The sequence below is a fragment of the Lepidothrix coronata genome, unplaced genomic scaffold, assembly GCF_001604755.1.
Source record: "Lepidothrix coronata isolate B3197 unplaced genomic scaffold, Lepidothrix_coronata-1.0 Scaffold20, whole genome shotgun sequence".
NCBI classification, from domain to species: domain Eukaryota; kingdom Metazoa; phylum Chordata; class Aves; order Passeriformes; family Pipridae; genus Lepidothrix; species Lepidothrix coronata.
Window position 1 is genome coordinate 5,968,668 of NW_016690200.1, and position 16,213 is coordinate 5,984,880.

At 42.1% G+C, this 16,213-nt stretch overlaps 1 protein-coding gene across 1 annotated transcript; it reads left to right on the forward strand.

Annotated features, from left to right (window-relative positions):
- Positions 1-789: 789 nt before the first annotated feature.
- Positions 790-16,009, forward strand: LOC108493836 (interleukin-15 receptor subunit alpha-like). Its single transcript, XM_017807720.1, has 5 exons — positions 790-865; positions 9,526-9,711; positions 9,926-10,048; positions 10,704-10,931; positions 15,993-16,009. Exons 1-5 carry the CDS (start codon positions 790-792, stop codon positions 16,007-16,009), a joined length of 630 nt encoding a protein of 209 aa, XP_017663209.1.
- Positions 16,010-16,213: the final 204 nt, after the last annotated feature.

Genomic DNA, 16,213 nt, shown 5'->3' on the forward strand with positions numbered 1-16,213 from the left:
TAAAAAGAACCTACATGAAGTCTGATACTTCCTTGATCATTTCCAGTTTTTCACTGACATTTGGAAGAATTTCACTGAAGCATTTCACATCCAGATAATTTAGGAACAAGGCAAAACCTTTCCCTACCTGCCAGCCTCATCCTCATGGGGTTTTTTGTTTGTTTGATCAAACTATCCATCCTTCAGAACCTCAGCTGTGATTCAGAAAAACTGTAAACATGCTTACAACAAAAATAAACACAATGTGGCTTTATCATCATAAGCAGAAGACCTCCAAAAAGCCAAAAATATAGCCCATGGAACCATCCCTTTGTAGACAGAGCCCACAGGTGGTGCCTGAGGTCCATCGTCGTACACCTATCAGACAACTATTCCACAGCGATGGTCCCTCTCCAACATCCATCCAGCCACAGATTTGGAGTTCAGTGCCTGCACAAACCTACCAAAATCTTACCCCTTTCTACTGACCTCAGCTGTAGTGAAACAGCTCTGGAGTCAGCAGCTCTGATGTGTCAAACCACTTCCTACTCGCGATGGCACGCTCCGCCACGCCGAGCATGAAGCTTGATTTCCTGGATAAAAGCTACTAATACCAGAACAGAAAGCAGCCTTTATTCTCTCCCGTGGAGCCAGACAGCAAAACAACTATTTTCTGACCAAAGTCCTCCCTGCACACATGGGGTGATGCTCCCCACTGCTCTAACCATGCAGTGACTGGCTCCTTGGCTTGGTTGGCAGCAGCTCATCGCTTCTGAGGAACTTCACCGTCCTCGGCGGTGCAGGGAAGAGATGTGGACAAGCCCCATGGAGCTCAAGTGCCTTTTGATGTGGCTCTTGTTTGGATTCGTCAAGGGGAACAAGCGAGGTAAAAGACTATTTTTGCCTCTTGGGGAGGGAAAATGTGATTTGGGTTTCTTTGTGGGGGTGTTGGAGGATGTTCGCAACATCCCGACGCCTTTCAGCTAAGGAAAGATGTTTAGACCTTAAGGAATTTATTATTCTAAGGAAATGAGAGAAATGGGTTTTGTGGCCACAAACCATTAGCTGCAGAAAATCCAGAGCTTTACAGGATATTTTTCATCTGAGTAACGTATGTATCCTCCAACTCATCATTGGAACAGTGGGCAGATCAAAGCAGCCTTGGGTAGCTCTTTGAATTTGCTTTTTCCATTTTGCTTGTAAATTCAGCAAATATAAAAATAGACACTGAAATGTCAGTACCTCTGTAGGTAAAATTGATGGCAATGCCATTAGTTAAAGGGCACCATCCAAATTTGCTACAGGTACTACAGATATGAAATATTTTTCAGCCATGCCTCCCAACCAGTAGCACCTATAAACTGTGAATGGAGGCAGCTAATTCATTCAGCTTAATTTTACACATTTATAAATGGTGATACTGCTTATATTTGGCTTGTTTATTGCGACAGGTGTGTACATTGAGAAACAGTCTGGTGATATATATTAGTGTATTTGAATTTTGTTCAAAGGGGGAAAGAAAAGTCTTCCATTCTCAGTGCTCCATAAAAGTGATATTTCCTGCATATTCTGTAATTCTGTGATGATGGTGTCCAGGTTGAGAGGTATGAGCACATACAGCCTAAGGCAGGTTCTCAGATACGCTGGAGCTGTAACTGCTGATGGATCATCTTTAGCAGGGCTGGGAATTTTACTCGGGGCTTGCCATCCCAAGGGAAGAGTGTGTTACTAACGACTAAACTCATTAATGCAGGAAGGACCTTCACAAACGTTTAACCCCCAGGTGATTTTTTTTTTTTTTTGGTCATTGAAGTGTTTTGCCAGTAAATGCTGTACCTTCTCCTTCACGGGGCATTTTCCCTGGCAAATGAAGTGCCAGTGCCCACGGAAAGTGTTTCAGGGAGTGCAGGAGCATCTCTGCGAGACGCTCAGCCAGAGATGCGTCAGTAGGATCAGTTCTGGGATGAGTCAGGTTCCCCAGATCACATTTTCTGTATTACTGTGCCTGGAACATGTTGTGAAATTTCCTGCTGGCAAGTCTCGTTTATCAGAAATCTTTCTGGTTTTTTTTGAAAAAAAAAAATAAAAAATAGAGGGGTGTTAGAGCAGTTGCATTTTATGCTGTTTGATGTGATTTAATTTGCTGGTGAATGAATAAATGCAGAGCATTGCATTCTTCACTGTATTACTAAGCTCTTCTTTCCTCAGCTTCCTGTGTTTATTTTCAATGTCTCTCTCAATGTTTAAACATAATATTTATATATATATTTGTAATTATAGAATATATATATGTGTATTTATATAGGTATCTCCCTGCAAATAATATGCTAAGTTAGAAATACCACCTTTTACCAATTAAGGGTTTTTAATTGTAGAGACACCTGAGGTATTGTGGCTGTAAGACCTGTTGTTTTTAATTCCTTAGGAGGATCAACAAGGAGACCTGGGAACAGATATAAGCGAAGTAAAAGGAATAGGCTGGGTCAAAGTGGTCAAAAATCAACCATGTCTCAGCACATATAGTGCTTTTCTTATTATTTTGCCTCTGTCTTTTCAGCTCATCCCAGCATTGCATGTTCAAGTTTGTAAATAGATCCTGCCCTAAACATTGTTTGGCAAAATCCACTACCAGGAATAAGCATAATTAGAGGGAAAAGAATATAAAAAGCCCTTTTTTTACAGAACAGTTTCACCAATAGATCTCAAAGTGCTTTGAGAAGGCAAAGTTCTCTGACAAAAAAGTAGGAAAACTAAGGTGTGGGATGATCATTCATTTAATAAAAATTAAACTATTCCTTAAAGAGAAGAGAAATGCCGACTTTCTTGTGAAGATCATCACATTTATCTCCTTTACTCTGCACAGCAGCAATACCTAGAAGCTGCAGGCATGGATTAGGCTTGAAGTGAGGGTCAAACACAAGGTAAAAGCTGGTCTGTGCTCCTACAACCTTTCCATCTTGCTGTTCATCTCACAGGAATACACTGAATAGATTTGCAAGTTAAACCTGGAAAGGATTAAAACCCACAAAAGAAAGAATTTCATTCAAGTGAATTTCATTCACACAAGATGGGTACCAGATCTCTGTCATTTAAATGAGAGGAATTTCTTTCCCATTATACTTGCATATTCGTGCTGGCTCCCATGGATTTGAAATGCAATGCAGAATACATTAAAGCTGTCAAACATGTACAAGTGTTTCTTGTAAGGTCAACCAGAGAAAAAACCTTTATAAACCTTTCAGCCACAGTGGCCCTCAGCAGCAAAACGCCCAATATACAGCCTCAAAAAAAAAACAAAGGTTAAAAAAAATTGTTAAATATTGTGATGCTACAAGCAGGTATTACAGAGAGAGATCCTGCAGTATCCACTTCTTCCTTCCTCTGGAGAAATTATCTTCCCACCTCATCAGAGATGAGATGTTATGTCCCTTCCTTTTATTGCAGAAAAAAATCCACTCTTTATCTACTTCTGGAAAGCCACTGCTTTTGACTTTGCTTGCTATTGCCTTCAGAGTGTTGCAATTTTTTTCTCCCTGCTTTCTTTCTCAATGTACAGCTTTGTTTCTCCCGTTTTCCCTGTTGCATTAAAAGCCCAGCTTTTGGATATTTTCTACCGATATTTTGCATTCCCTGACCCTGGTCCTGAATCTTGGAACAACCTGGATTACTGAGTCTCTGCTCCGTCTCCTCCATGCTTCTCCAAAACTCACAAATCCAAAATCCTTCCATGGCTTTCCTCACTTGACTCCCTGTTCCTCAGCCCTGCCAGGGTAGCAGCACTCTGTTGTCTGCTGATTTTTCTTTATGTTCTTGATTTGTAAAGCCCTCAGATAAAGAATATACAGAATATACTTTCCCTTGTTATGTGGGAAAGTATTTCATGCAAGGCCAGAAAAATCATCTACATGTACAGAAAATTTCCATCTTCAGAGCTTCAGTAAAAAGCTCCATAACAATGCGAAGTCCAAAAGTCAAATGAGGTGAAATCAAAAGAGCTCCACCAGACCATTTTTTCACTGTTACCCAAGACAGGGACACACACTTGTCAGATCATCCAATTATTTTCAGAGAGGATATTCTCTGCTGTCCTTTCAGTCCTACAAAAGGCAAGACTGAGAAAGTTCCAGGCAAAGAAAAGAATCTGAATCTCTGCTGCTGCTTAAAAAGCCAATTTTCTTTCTCAGTAATTTGTTTTTCCTTTTAGATGAAGACAATAAAGGCATGGGTTTTACTGAGGCAGCAGATTTAAGCGAAAATGTAGCCAAATCTATTCAAACTCCAAATGTTGCAAACCAAAACAAGGCTTTCATGCATGATATTCTCAAAACCTGACTCTGTGTTCTGCTACCAAACCATGTGTCGTGGTTCCCTTTAAAGAGTTTGATCTCTGTGGCTTCACCACAGAGCCAAGGATGTTATAAACACCCAGAAACAAACACAAATGTTCTCCATTCTTTGCTTAGTACATTTTCTATGCAGCACTCCGTGCTCAGGCTAGTTTTCCTCCCTCTCCCTGCTTTAGAAAGCACTCTCCCTCTTTCCTAATGCTCTTTCAATTCCACATTTTCAGTCCAAGTCCCCAGCTCGGCCTCCCTGATAGGGTAGGAGTGAGATTCATCAATGCATTAGGTAAATGACCCTAATTATCAATGTGAGCATGTAAGAGGGTTCTTCCACCACTGTAGCTGATAAAAACAGAGAAGCACCTTTAAGCTTTGCTTTGGAGAAGTTAAATTAGGTGTCTGCTGTCTTCTAGAGAGGTCTACCCAGCTCCACTTCTTACAGAAGGTGCTAAGAAGGCAGATTCCTGAGGCTAAAATATGCTTAGCATGAGAAAACCTAATCCACTGTCCAACCAACTCTGGCCTTGGTGTATATGGAATTGTTTTTTGCATTAGATTCCACTGCCTGGGTCAGTGGCAAACAGCTGGTCAGCATCATGAAGCCAGGAGATAATATAAGTGCATTTCTCCCAAATCTAGTTTTCTGTGGTCCTACAAGAAGTTAATGGACAGCTCCTGTTGGCTTATATTCCAGTTTATTTTATACTGTCTTTCCAACAGAGACATTTGTACAGCAAACCCATCAGGCACTGAACTGCCTAGTCCTTAAGATAGGATGTGCCTCCTCTCCACTGTTGGGAATATTCAAACCCATCTCCTGCCTTATAAGGCTGATCTCCCTCACTCTTTGCATTAAAACTTGTGCCTGGTCAAATGATTTTATAAGATAACGTCTGTGTAATCTTATGTATAGCTAATTAAAATCCCACAGACAAATTACCATAAACTTGAGGTCTGCACTCTAGCCCCACAGCTGGCATCTATTCCCAGTTTACAAATCCACATAAACAGTAAATGACATTAATAGGAGGGGAAAGAATCCTGCAGAGCTGAGGCTTGCTTGTTAACAGACCCTTGGGGAGTAAGTTTTGAAGTTAGAAAAATTTCATTACCATTTCGGTCCAGTTGTCAGTATCGATTCCTTCTCTTCACTCACACCAGTTTCATCTTCAAGAGGCCATTTAGAGAGCACACAGTTTCACACAGCACATGAATCCTCAGGGCTGCTCTGCCTCTACAGACACATCTGGGGAAATATCTTCATTTTGGCCTCGTTTGACTTCTTGCTCACTCTGGGGAGAGGTGCTTTTCCTCTCTGAACTGGGCAGGTGTGTGAAGTGCCTGGTTTCTTCCACTGCTTCTGCCCAAATCTTCAGAACAACCAGTTTCCTACTGATCCTGTCTTACTGCCTTTGTATTTAGGGGAAAATCATCCTATTTCTGCACCTTGACATTTTAATTTCACGTCAGAATAATGTCAGTGCTGGTGACACACAGCCACGTGACAGAGGAAATTCTGAGTTCAGGTTGTCATGGTGTGACTCACTGTCTGTGTTTTACCTAATGCTAAAAATACCTGTTACAAAATTTTCCCTGTTCACTTCTCACGGACAAAAGGTGTTGTTCTGATGCCTCATCTATCACTGCTCTGCCAACTCAGACATGAAAAAAGTAGGCAGGAGAGCTTCATAAATCCTAATACTAAGAGCAGTTTTGTGGTTGGGTCCGTAACATACGTGAATGGGAATCCTCAGGGAAGAAATGAAAGTGCTGAAAGAACTCATGCTGATGTAGCTACTGGGTTTCTTTACCTCCACTAAGTCCTGTGTGATACCAGACAACTGATGTGGATGTCGAGGGCCTCTGAAACACCTCAAATAGCATCAGGCTTCTTAGCTTAAGCAGGGGTAGCAGGAATCCCACCTATGTTTTGGCTCAGATGACAAGGCTTGCAGGTCTCAAATAATTTATCAACTTCTCTGACCCCCAGGAGAGGCAAAAATACTTTTTATGTTTCATGGATGTCTATTGTCTGAATTCACTATTGTCTGACTTCTCCTTCTAATTCCAAGGGTTTGTCTCCATCTACTTCATGATTATAATTGAAACCATCTCCAGAATTTCCAGAATTGCTGTAGGCACTAAAAATCCACTAATATGGGGAGAAACAGAAATTCCCCTCTGCCTCAGGAGAGCTACGTGTTTTCACAATTCTGCAGCTGATAGAAGGGGTAAATCCCATGAATACAATTACATCAACCTCTCTGGTCCATTCAGTACCTCTAAGTTCAGAGAAATGCATTCCCAGGGTACTTTTGGAGTGTGGGAGATAAGAATGACAGGTAGAGAGATGATGAATCTTGTGAATTAAGGAAAGGGAGAACAGTGGACATTGGAATTGAAAGAGAAAAAATTAGTGACACTGAACACCTCACCATAGGGATGAAAGATTAGAATATGTGGGCAGGGAAAATGAGGATGCAAAGAGAACCTCAAGAGCTATGAAGGCTATGTGGGGGGCAGTATTTTAAACCAATACTAGCAGGAGTCCAGCCCTGGAGCAGCTCTGTTGGATGCAGAACCCAGTGAAAGCTGGGCTGTGCAAAACTGAGCCACCACAGGCTGCGAGGCAGGTTCTGCCCAGGTTTGCTGGCTTTTTGTAAGATGAATATCTTTGTATCACACCAACTCAAACAAATGGACAGACTAATTCCCGACCAGATGCAAAACAGCAAAAAAAAAGAGCAAAGTTAATTTCCCCTAAAAATCAAAATTCTAGTGAAGGAGTAAATTTATACTGCCATTCCCTAGTTCCCTACCTTCTTCCCATTCCTTGGCTCTTTTACCACCCTCACAGCAAGAATGGTGATTTTTTTTAGGAGCAAATCATGCAGTTTCCTTGGGCACAAGGATGGAATGAAGTTTTAGGCATGCTTCACTCCAGAGATCATCCTGTGTAGGGAATATGATCCAAGACTTCACCAGGTCTGCTTCCTCTCTGCACAGTCTTCCCATATTGTACCAGGAGGTCCCATGGCATGAAACACAAGAAAGACATTGATGGGCTGGAGCATGTCCAGAGAAGGGCAATGGAGCTGGGGAAGGGTCTGGAGCACAAGTCTGATGAGAAGTGTCTGAGGGAGCTGGGGGGGGCTCAGCCTGGAGAAAAGGAGGCTCAGGGTGGACCTTATCACTTCAACCTGACAGGAGGTTGTATGGGTTGCATGTTGAGTGCCTACTTGTTCTTGAAAGATGAGTAGAAGACCACTTAAAGACAAGCACCCCTGAAGATATATAAGATACTTTGGGACAGTGAAGAGCAATAATGGCAATGGGTATCTTGCAATATCTATATTATTCATGCACAGCTCCTCCCAGTGTGAAGACTGGTACAACAAAAACCCCAAAAGCTGGTGACTTTGATATCAAACACATTGGTGAGGAGCAATAGCATGTGAAGAGAACCCAATGTTTTGAAAGGTTATGATGGTTGCTAAGGAGAAGGTTCTTGAAAGTGAAAGCAAAATATTTGACGTGAGAGTGAAGCAGACAGAACTCAAAGGGAGGCAAGAAGAAGGTCACAATGAGATCTAGGAAATTAATCTATCAAAATTCTTTCTGAATCAGAGACAGGAATATGGTAAAGGCCAAAGAAGTCGATGCTGCAGCTATTTAGGTGTGAGAAGAGGTTTTTTTGAGCGATGTGGATGGCATTAAAAGGCTGGATCCTAGGAAGGTTGCAATGTGGGTGAGCTGATCCAGCCTGGTGGGCTTTGCTCGCCGTCTCCCATGTGCACCATTTCTGCACAGTCCTTGTCTGATGTGTGCAAGTTCAGAAGAACCCAACTTCATTTGATCATCAACTAAAACAGTGTTTGCCCTTTATGATGAGTAGGTTAAATGTTGTGGGTTTTCTTAAGAAGACACTAATGAGTTGTAGGTTTGAGTGCCTTGTGCTGAGATTCACATCTGCAGTCTGCTTCAAAGAGGCTTTTGAAGTCTTGAGGGAAACATGCTTTTAGCTTTCAGGGAAAGTGAGAGTACATGATCTCAACTTGCTGCTAATCTGATAACTCTTTAATTTTAATCACCCTGACAGTCTGTGGTAAACCATGTGGTTAACTATTTCGCGTGCAGTTGCTTCTCTCAAAGCCACAGTCTGATGTAGTTTACAAAGCGAATCCTTTGATAGCACGAAGATACAAGGGGATTAAAACGTCCCTTATGCAGATTAGTTTTTAAGCTGCTCACGTGTTTTTCACTGCAGCCTTCTTCGAACATTGTGACTTTTACTAAAGCAGCAAGATGATGAAAAGTAAAAAGGGCAGAAAAGATCAAAGTGAGGAAATGAAAGAAAAGGGCATTGCAGGGCTGGGGCTGGGAGCTGCAGGTTTAGTTGCTGTTGGTCTTTCAAGGAGAAGGCACTTTGGGAGTCAAGGGCAGGCACCAGATGATGAACAGCTATCAGGGATTCAGGAACCTTTCGCAGTCATTCTCAGCGGTTGCTAAGGCTGCATTAATTACGGCTGCAGAAAATGTGAGGACAAGATGACTAAGAAATTTTCCTCATAATAGCTGTTACTATAATGCATAAGCATAAAGGGCCACAGATCGTGCACCCAAAGATGTGGAGCGCCAGCCCTATTGCAACCAGCCTATCTTATCTTATAATTTCTCAGCCTTTAGTCCTTAAATGATCATTAAGTACTGCTTTTATCAACTTCTGGGTCTCCAACTCAGATTCAGTGGGCTTTTCAAGTGCACTGAAATGATCTAACTTAATTCATTCCAACTTATTGATAAGCGTATTTAGACGTGATTTGCTGATGACACAACACTTCACCTCCTTGTTTTGGGACACGTTATATTTAGGTTTGCAAACTTATTTCACAGTAAGCTGCTCTTTGGTGTACTCAAACAGAACTGTGAGTCTACACCCATTCCCAGGATTTGCTTATAGATGATTGCAACTTTTAGTGACTTAGTTTGGTTCATTGTGCCTCACTCCATAGGCTCAAGGCTGCACACTCTGGTCCTACTAACTGCTCTCCAATATGATTGTGTACAGCTTCATCAAGAAAACGTTGGTAGTGTTTCGTGTTGCCCATCTGCTGGACATGTCTGGTATTCAGAAGACAGAAAGATGTGAGATGGATAAAGTAGAATGACAGGCTGTCCTGATTCTTGGGCTTTCCATTTGCAGAAGGTTGCCCAGATCCTCCAAGGATTGAATTTGCTGATGTTACTGCTGAAATGTATGTGCCAGGGACCAAGATGTACTATGTATGTGACAGTGGTTATGACAGAAAAAGTGGCCATCACCCAGGAATTCAGTGTAACAGTGGACAGCAGGGTGCCTTTTGGGACTACAGTGGATTTGAATGCATTGGTAAGTGAGTGTTGTCCTTTTTCTATACGTGGAGGTGTTTTTCCAATGCATTAGTTGGTACAAAACACAGCTGGGCATTAACAAATGATCTTTTGTGCTTACCTTTGCAAGTTAGAACTTGAAGCAGTTCCATCCCACCTCTGAAAGTTTGGGTGCTCTGGCTTAGTTCTTCTCTTTGTCCTGCTGTAATTCAGCAAATGTAACTTCTCCTCAGATAAGAACACTTTGCTGTCAACGGGTCCCACGGCCGAGTTACATTTTAAACAGAAGCCAGAGAGTAAAGCACAAAGCCCCGCACCCCAGAAGCAAGAAAACTTTTCAGAGTTTGATCAGAAAGGTAAGTAGGAGCCCATCCATTACTGTAAGACCTTGTAGAGGTGTTTTTCCAATGAGTTAGTTAATATAAGACAGAGCTGGGCAACGCTCTAACAAATGATCTTCTGTGCTTATCTTTGCAAGTTAGAACTTTAAACAGTTGTATCCCACCCCTCAAAGTTTGGGCACTCTGGCTTTGCTCTGGTATTCATCCTACTGTAATTCAGCAAGTGTAACTTCTAGCACAGACGAGAAAATTTTGTTGCCAACAGCTCCCACAATGGAGTTAGAATTTACACAGAAGCCAGAAATTAAAACAAGGAGCCTTGCACACCAGAAGCAAGAAGACTTTTCAGATTTTGCCCAAAATTGTAAATAAGAGCCCATTCAATAATGTAACACTTCTCACACTGATTTCTATGGAAGCAGTGTAAAAGTGCTGAGTAATATTTAACTACTTTGCAGACAGAGGGAAAAAAACAGTTGCTGTAATATCTTGGCCAAGTAAGTGATATGATGTAAGCGAATGAGTATTTTATATCCTAACCAAGAATTAGGAAGGCTTGGTATATCCTGCTTGTCTGTACCTTGTAAGAATACAAATCATAATTCTCAAGAGCAAAAGCAGCATGTAAAATCTATCTGCTTCAGCCGTGTGCTGCCTTCTGATCCCACAGATTTTTGTGGTCCCCCCAAGACTGTTCCACATGCCTCCATAAGAGTGAAGAAACCCTATTACATGGGACAAGTGCTACATTTCAAATGCCAGAGTGGTTATGATAAGCGACCCCCCACCTCTGGCACCAGCACGTGCGAGAAGGGGAACAGCAACATCACCTGGACCCCCCTCGACGTGAGATGCACCAACGGCAGCAACGCGTGGCCACCACAGACTGTTGAGCCAGGTGAGATGGTTTTTATTGCACCACATCACCGTCATGACCTGTTCATGCAGGGTCCAGACCACCCAACTCAGCATATCAATCCTAGGGAACAACCTGTTGGGGGGTTCGGGATGGAGGGATCAGGTAACTCAGAGCTCCGACGTGGAGATGTCATTTCTGACTGCTGGAGATGACACCTCTGGGGAGGACACAGGTGCATCCTACTTTGTCTTTCATACTAACTGCAAAATTGCGTCTGTGACTGCACTGAGAGGCTCTCTCTGGGCATCAAGCAGAGCTACTGAAGATGGACAGACCCAGCTGTGCACACCCTCTACAGTCCACAGGCTTCTATTACCCTCCTCTGGGTCAGTGAAGTGAAATGAATTTTAATGAGGTGGGAGCCAATGCAAGGACAACATGAGAGGACTTTTCCTACCAACAGACTGGAGAGAAAAAAAAAACACCAGGTTTCACCAGTACTTTGAGTTTTAAGAGGAAAATAATCTTGCAGAACTGTAGATGCCTACTGCATAGGTGCCCACATCTGAGTTGGATTGCCTTTATAACCAACAGAGGGGATAGGTGTTGGTGGCACTCTGTTAGCTGCCCTATTTCACATCTATTTTAGATGAATTATCCCTTGCAAAGGCTTGTTTCTCCCCAGTGACTATAGCCCAGCCTGGAGGACTATCTCAGAGGCCACACAGAACAGTAGGTGAGAGGAATTCCAGCCCTTGTGACCACACCAGACCATGTGGCAGAGCAGGATGGTTTGGGCAGGTCCTTTTTGTTTGCAGAGTGACCTCTCAGGTGACACTTGGCCATTGTTGGCTCTCGTTGCTACTCTGATTGTAAGAATGAATGGCCTGATTCACCTGACACTCTCTTTCAACATTAACCCAGGACTTTCTCCCCTATTTCATAGATCCCTCTGTTTCCGTGTGGTGCCCAGTTCAGAGTGTTCCAGGTACATCAGTAACAATGTGTTGTCTGGTCTTTCCTCTTCCATCACAACAGTAATATTTTTTCAATTGAAAATTTCACTTGTTACTATCAGGGTGAAAGTACTTCTTGCTGTATGTTGCTAATCCACCAACATACCAGTCCTAGAAAATGATACAGCCTATTGAATGGTCAGAAATTATAAGTATTTTAAAATTACAAATACTTCAAAATTTTAAAACTAGGATGATGAATGAAAAAACATGAAACTGGAAAATTAAATAGGACCTCCACTTTTAATTCAGCAGAACAATAATTCCAGTTTCCTGCAAAATGCACTCAAACCTAATCAAGGTCAGGTCCTTGTAATTAGAGCATCAAACATTTATTCCCCTAAAGTGTTGCTTTTCTATTTGTTATGATGTGATATCTTCAGTGAAGCTTGATAAGAAATATCCCCCCCTTTCTCAGTTCTTCCCCCAGCGCTCAGCACAAAGAGATTTATCAACAGACCACTCTTCAAGAACCTCTTGTTAAAAACCTCCATATCTCATACTGGCACAAGTTCAGAGATTCCTTTCAGAGATAAGAGAGAAATCCAATGAATTTTTTGCACCAGGGAAGTTCTGGCTTATATTTCTGGGCCCAAACATGTCCTGTTTGAAACCATGTTTGCAAATCCTAACTTGGCACTTTGAAAGTCATCCTTCCCAATCTCATACGAAATAGAGATCTTAGATGGATCCCATTCCAGTTCACTTCATGCCCACCATTAACAGATATCATATCAGCACATATGTTGATATCCAGGCTGGAAACATCTACTGATGGCTGAGAAACAAACATGGCAATTATTAATTCTTCTGTGCAGAGGGGGAGCCATCAGACTCTACGCTCACCACTGCTTTGATGCTGGAGCAAGCTGGTTCTTTGCCTGACTGTGTCCTCATCACTGCTATGATGCTGTTTGTCAGAAGAGAAAATTGACACAAAAATCAAGAACTTCTCTCTCTTCATAGGTTTGACTCATCCATCCCTTTCCTCCTCAGTGACACTGCCAGTGACAGGTATGTCATTTTGTTAAAGACTTCACTCAATCACCCAGAGCAATTATTTTGCCTTTCAATTTGCTGTTCTACCAAACAGCTCTATTTCTGTTAGAAAAGCTAATAAATATACTTCAAGACAGACCTACGTCCATGTATTGGGCAAGTTACCAGAGACAGCATAAACAGATTATTTAAGCACTTAAGCTTTTTATAAAGAAGATTTCTTAGGCTCATAAGGGATGTAAAAGAAAACAGATCAACCAAAAGTCTAGTTTTTAAATTAAACCATTTTCAGATTCTTCTCTGAGACTTTCTGTGAATTCAGTGAATCACTTCAATTGGAAAAAAGCAGGAAAAGAAAGTAAATATTTCAATGATGTTTTCCTTTCACATTTTCAGAGGAATAAAAAAAAAGATGGTCAAACAAAACGTTTCCTCACAGCTAAACTGATGCATTTAGATCAGTCTGCAGAGATTTTCTTCTCCCCCTTCCTCATCTTCCATTCAGCCATTAGCCTCTGAAATAGAAATAGTCTCTTACTGTGCCTGTGCTCAAGACTTTGCACAAGGGCTCTTGATTCCAGCTGGAGTCTGCCAATGACTGTGGTGCACGTTATAATGAGGAGGAACAATGGTGTGACATAAAGGAAGGAAGGATATTGCAAATTACTCCAGAGACCACAACATGAGTAGTCCCTGGCCATTTGGCTGTGGTCAATCTCTAGTTCCCCAAGTCACCTCTGACTAGGTCCTGTTTGCCCCAGGGAGCAAAAGCAATGGGGCAACATGGAAAAATTCTGCAATTATTAAGATAACACCAGATGCTAATGGTATTGATTTTCTGTTCTAACAGCTATCTGTTTTGTCCTGCTTGTCATTCTTGCTGTCTTTGTGTGACTCGCCAAGCAGACAACACGGTAAGTGGGATGGAACGAGGGAAATGTGAAATCTAAACAAAAAATCCCCAGCAGTGGAAGAGTTATTGACAGATCAGCCACCTCCCTATTGCACTGCTTAAATTTCTGAATACCTTCTTTGGTATTAAATAAGTGACCCTGGGTTTTGGGTTGTCTGGTTCAGCTATCAAGCACTGGCACAAGGAAAGGAGGAAGCAGAGCTTTTGAAATCAAAAAACTTTGGAACGGGTTGCCCAGAGAGGCTGTGGGCTCCTCATACCTGGAAGTGTTCAAGGCCAGGCTGGATGGGGCTCTGAGCAGCCTGGTCTAGTGGAAAGATATCCCTGCCCAAGGCAGGGGGGGTTGGAACTAGATTACCTTTAAAGGTCCCTTTCATCCCAAACCATTCTGTGATTCTATGATTCTAAAAAGCTTTAGATGGATGAGATGGCTTTGTCCCATCCAGTGTGAAAGTGAGAATGACAGTTCAAACAATGGGCAGAAAATTAACCCCATGGGGAAATTAGGGCTAATTATGCAAATATGTGGGTTTCAGATAAATTTGCACAGTCAGTCTTTCTCTCCCTGGCTAACTAACCTGTGGGAAGTCTGGGGAGTACCTGCCACCACAACCACGTAATTCTGTTTCCCTCATCCCCCTGATTTCTGAGTCGTGTCATGACAACTTTGTGCTTCAGACCTATTTTAGTCTGGCCTCCTGGCTGTTTCTGTTACTACACTGAGATGCACCAAGACTGTTCCTGTTCATGGGCTCCTCAGCCTTATTAAACCAAGATGTCCCTATCTGACATTTGAGAGTTCTCCTCTTCTCCTTCCTCTTTGCTAATCCTCTTCCCCATTTCTCTTCATGTTCCTTACTGATAACTGGTTGCTCTTCTTCTTAGCTGAATGAGGATTTTTCTTAAAAAGGAGGAAGGGAGGACCTTGTGAAACCACATCAGCAGTGGATTTTTGCCAGTTCATGACAGGATGAAGCCATATAAAGTGTAGATAATATTTTGAAGCATGCTTTAGTGAAGATGGTCAAGCATGGCGCAGATTGTAGGATTTTGGGCCATTGTATGATTTCTGAAAATATAGTAAGTGAAAAAGTGTCAAGAATTATCCACATTTTACTGGCCCTGTGGTGGAAGAAGTGATGAAATTGCTGATATCAGACAAGATAGTAACTGAGTAATAAATGAAACAGGAACTGAAATCCTAAGTGGTGTCTTCTGCAAAAAGTACTCTATGGTTTCTCCTAGTAAATATAGAAGAAGTCATAAGAAAACTTACTTCTTCCCTCCTAGTAAAGTATTTTTCCCATTGTAGGGAAGACTTCTAAGGGAATTGGGGTATTCAGATGCAAACTTGTGAAGTTGATGACTTGTCACAGAAGACAACAGGTTGGTGCAGCAACTCCAACACCACAAGTGGCAAAAGAGGAGGAAGCCTGGACACTCAAATCCAGTGTGTGAAGGAGGTAGAAAATATTGCAGCTTAATTCTTGCGGGGATAGAGTGACTTTCCACCTACAGAGTACTAGTTGAAGGAGTGCACCCCATCACTGACAGATGGGGAAAGACCCCTGCCTGAAACTGCTTCCCAAAAACACTTCTCCCTGTCCTGGCATATAGCAGATTCATTGGTAATATAACTGCAGCCCCTCCCAAGCGACCAGGAGCACATATTGGCCACTTGACCAAGCGCATTAGATGGTGACACTCTCATTTCAGCCCACACAACACCTTCCCCACAAACAGGCCTGCTTTGCTAGTTACCTGATGTCCCCTCCACTCCCTTCCCTACTCAGATGGGTCAAATGCAGTCACACTTTTCTCCTTCTCAAACTGTTCCTCTTGGAAATTAAACCCATTTACCCCCCTGCACACAGGCTGAAAATGTGACTGGATTCACTTATAGTTCACATGCATTCATCATCACCCCCCTCTTCCCAAGTGTTTTGGGCTAGTCCCTTCCACAACAGTTACTACATTATTGCTCCAGCTCAGACAAGGAGCTGTAGATTGTGGCAGCTGATTAATCTGACAGCTCCTTTCGTAGCTGCAGAGAGCGAGAGAACTCAGAGCAAAGCCATTTGAGGACAGGCTCAAACACACACAATACTTGATGTGTACTTATAAATTACTGCGAATTGGTGAAGCCTGAATCGTTCTTCTGCCTGTTTTTAGCCACCTCAGCCTGGTAAGACGGTTTTCATCTGGCTGACTGCAAGTGTCTGTGTCTGAGGCAGACAATGGGAAGGAACAAGTCCCTTTACAGAGCAGTTTGTCTCACCCTATTGCCCAAATATATGTAATAATAAATATGTATTATATATTATAATAATAAATATATTATTATGTAATATATGTATGTGTATATTTCTTTATTTAGGCCACGTATACACACA

Coding starts and splice junctions, on each gene's coding strand:
- LOC108493836 (XM_017807720.1), top strand. CDS start 790: ATGTGGACAAGCCCCATGGAGCTCAAGTGCCTTTTGATGTGGCTCTTG. Junction 9,712..9,925: donor CAGTGGATTTGAATGCATTG/GTAAGTGAGTGT, acceptor ACTTCTCCTCAG/ATAAGAACACTTTGCTGTCA. Junction 10,049..10,703: donor TTCAGAGTTTGATCAGAAAG/GTAAGTAGGAGC, acceptor CTGATCCCACAG/ATTTTTGTGGTCCCCCCAAG.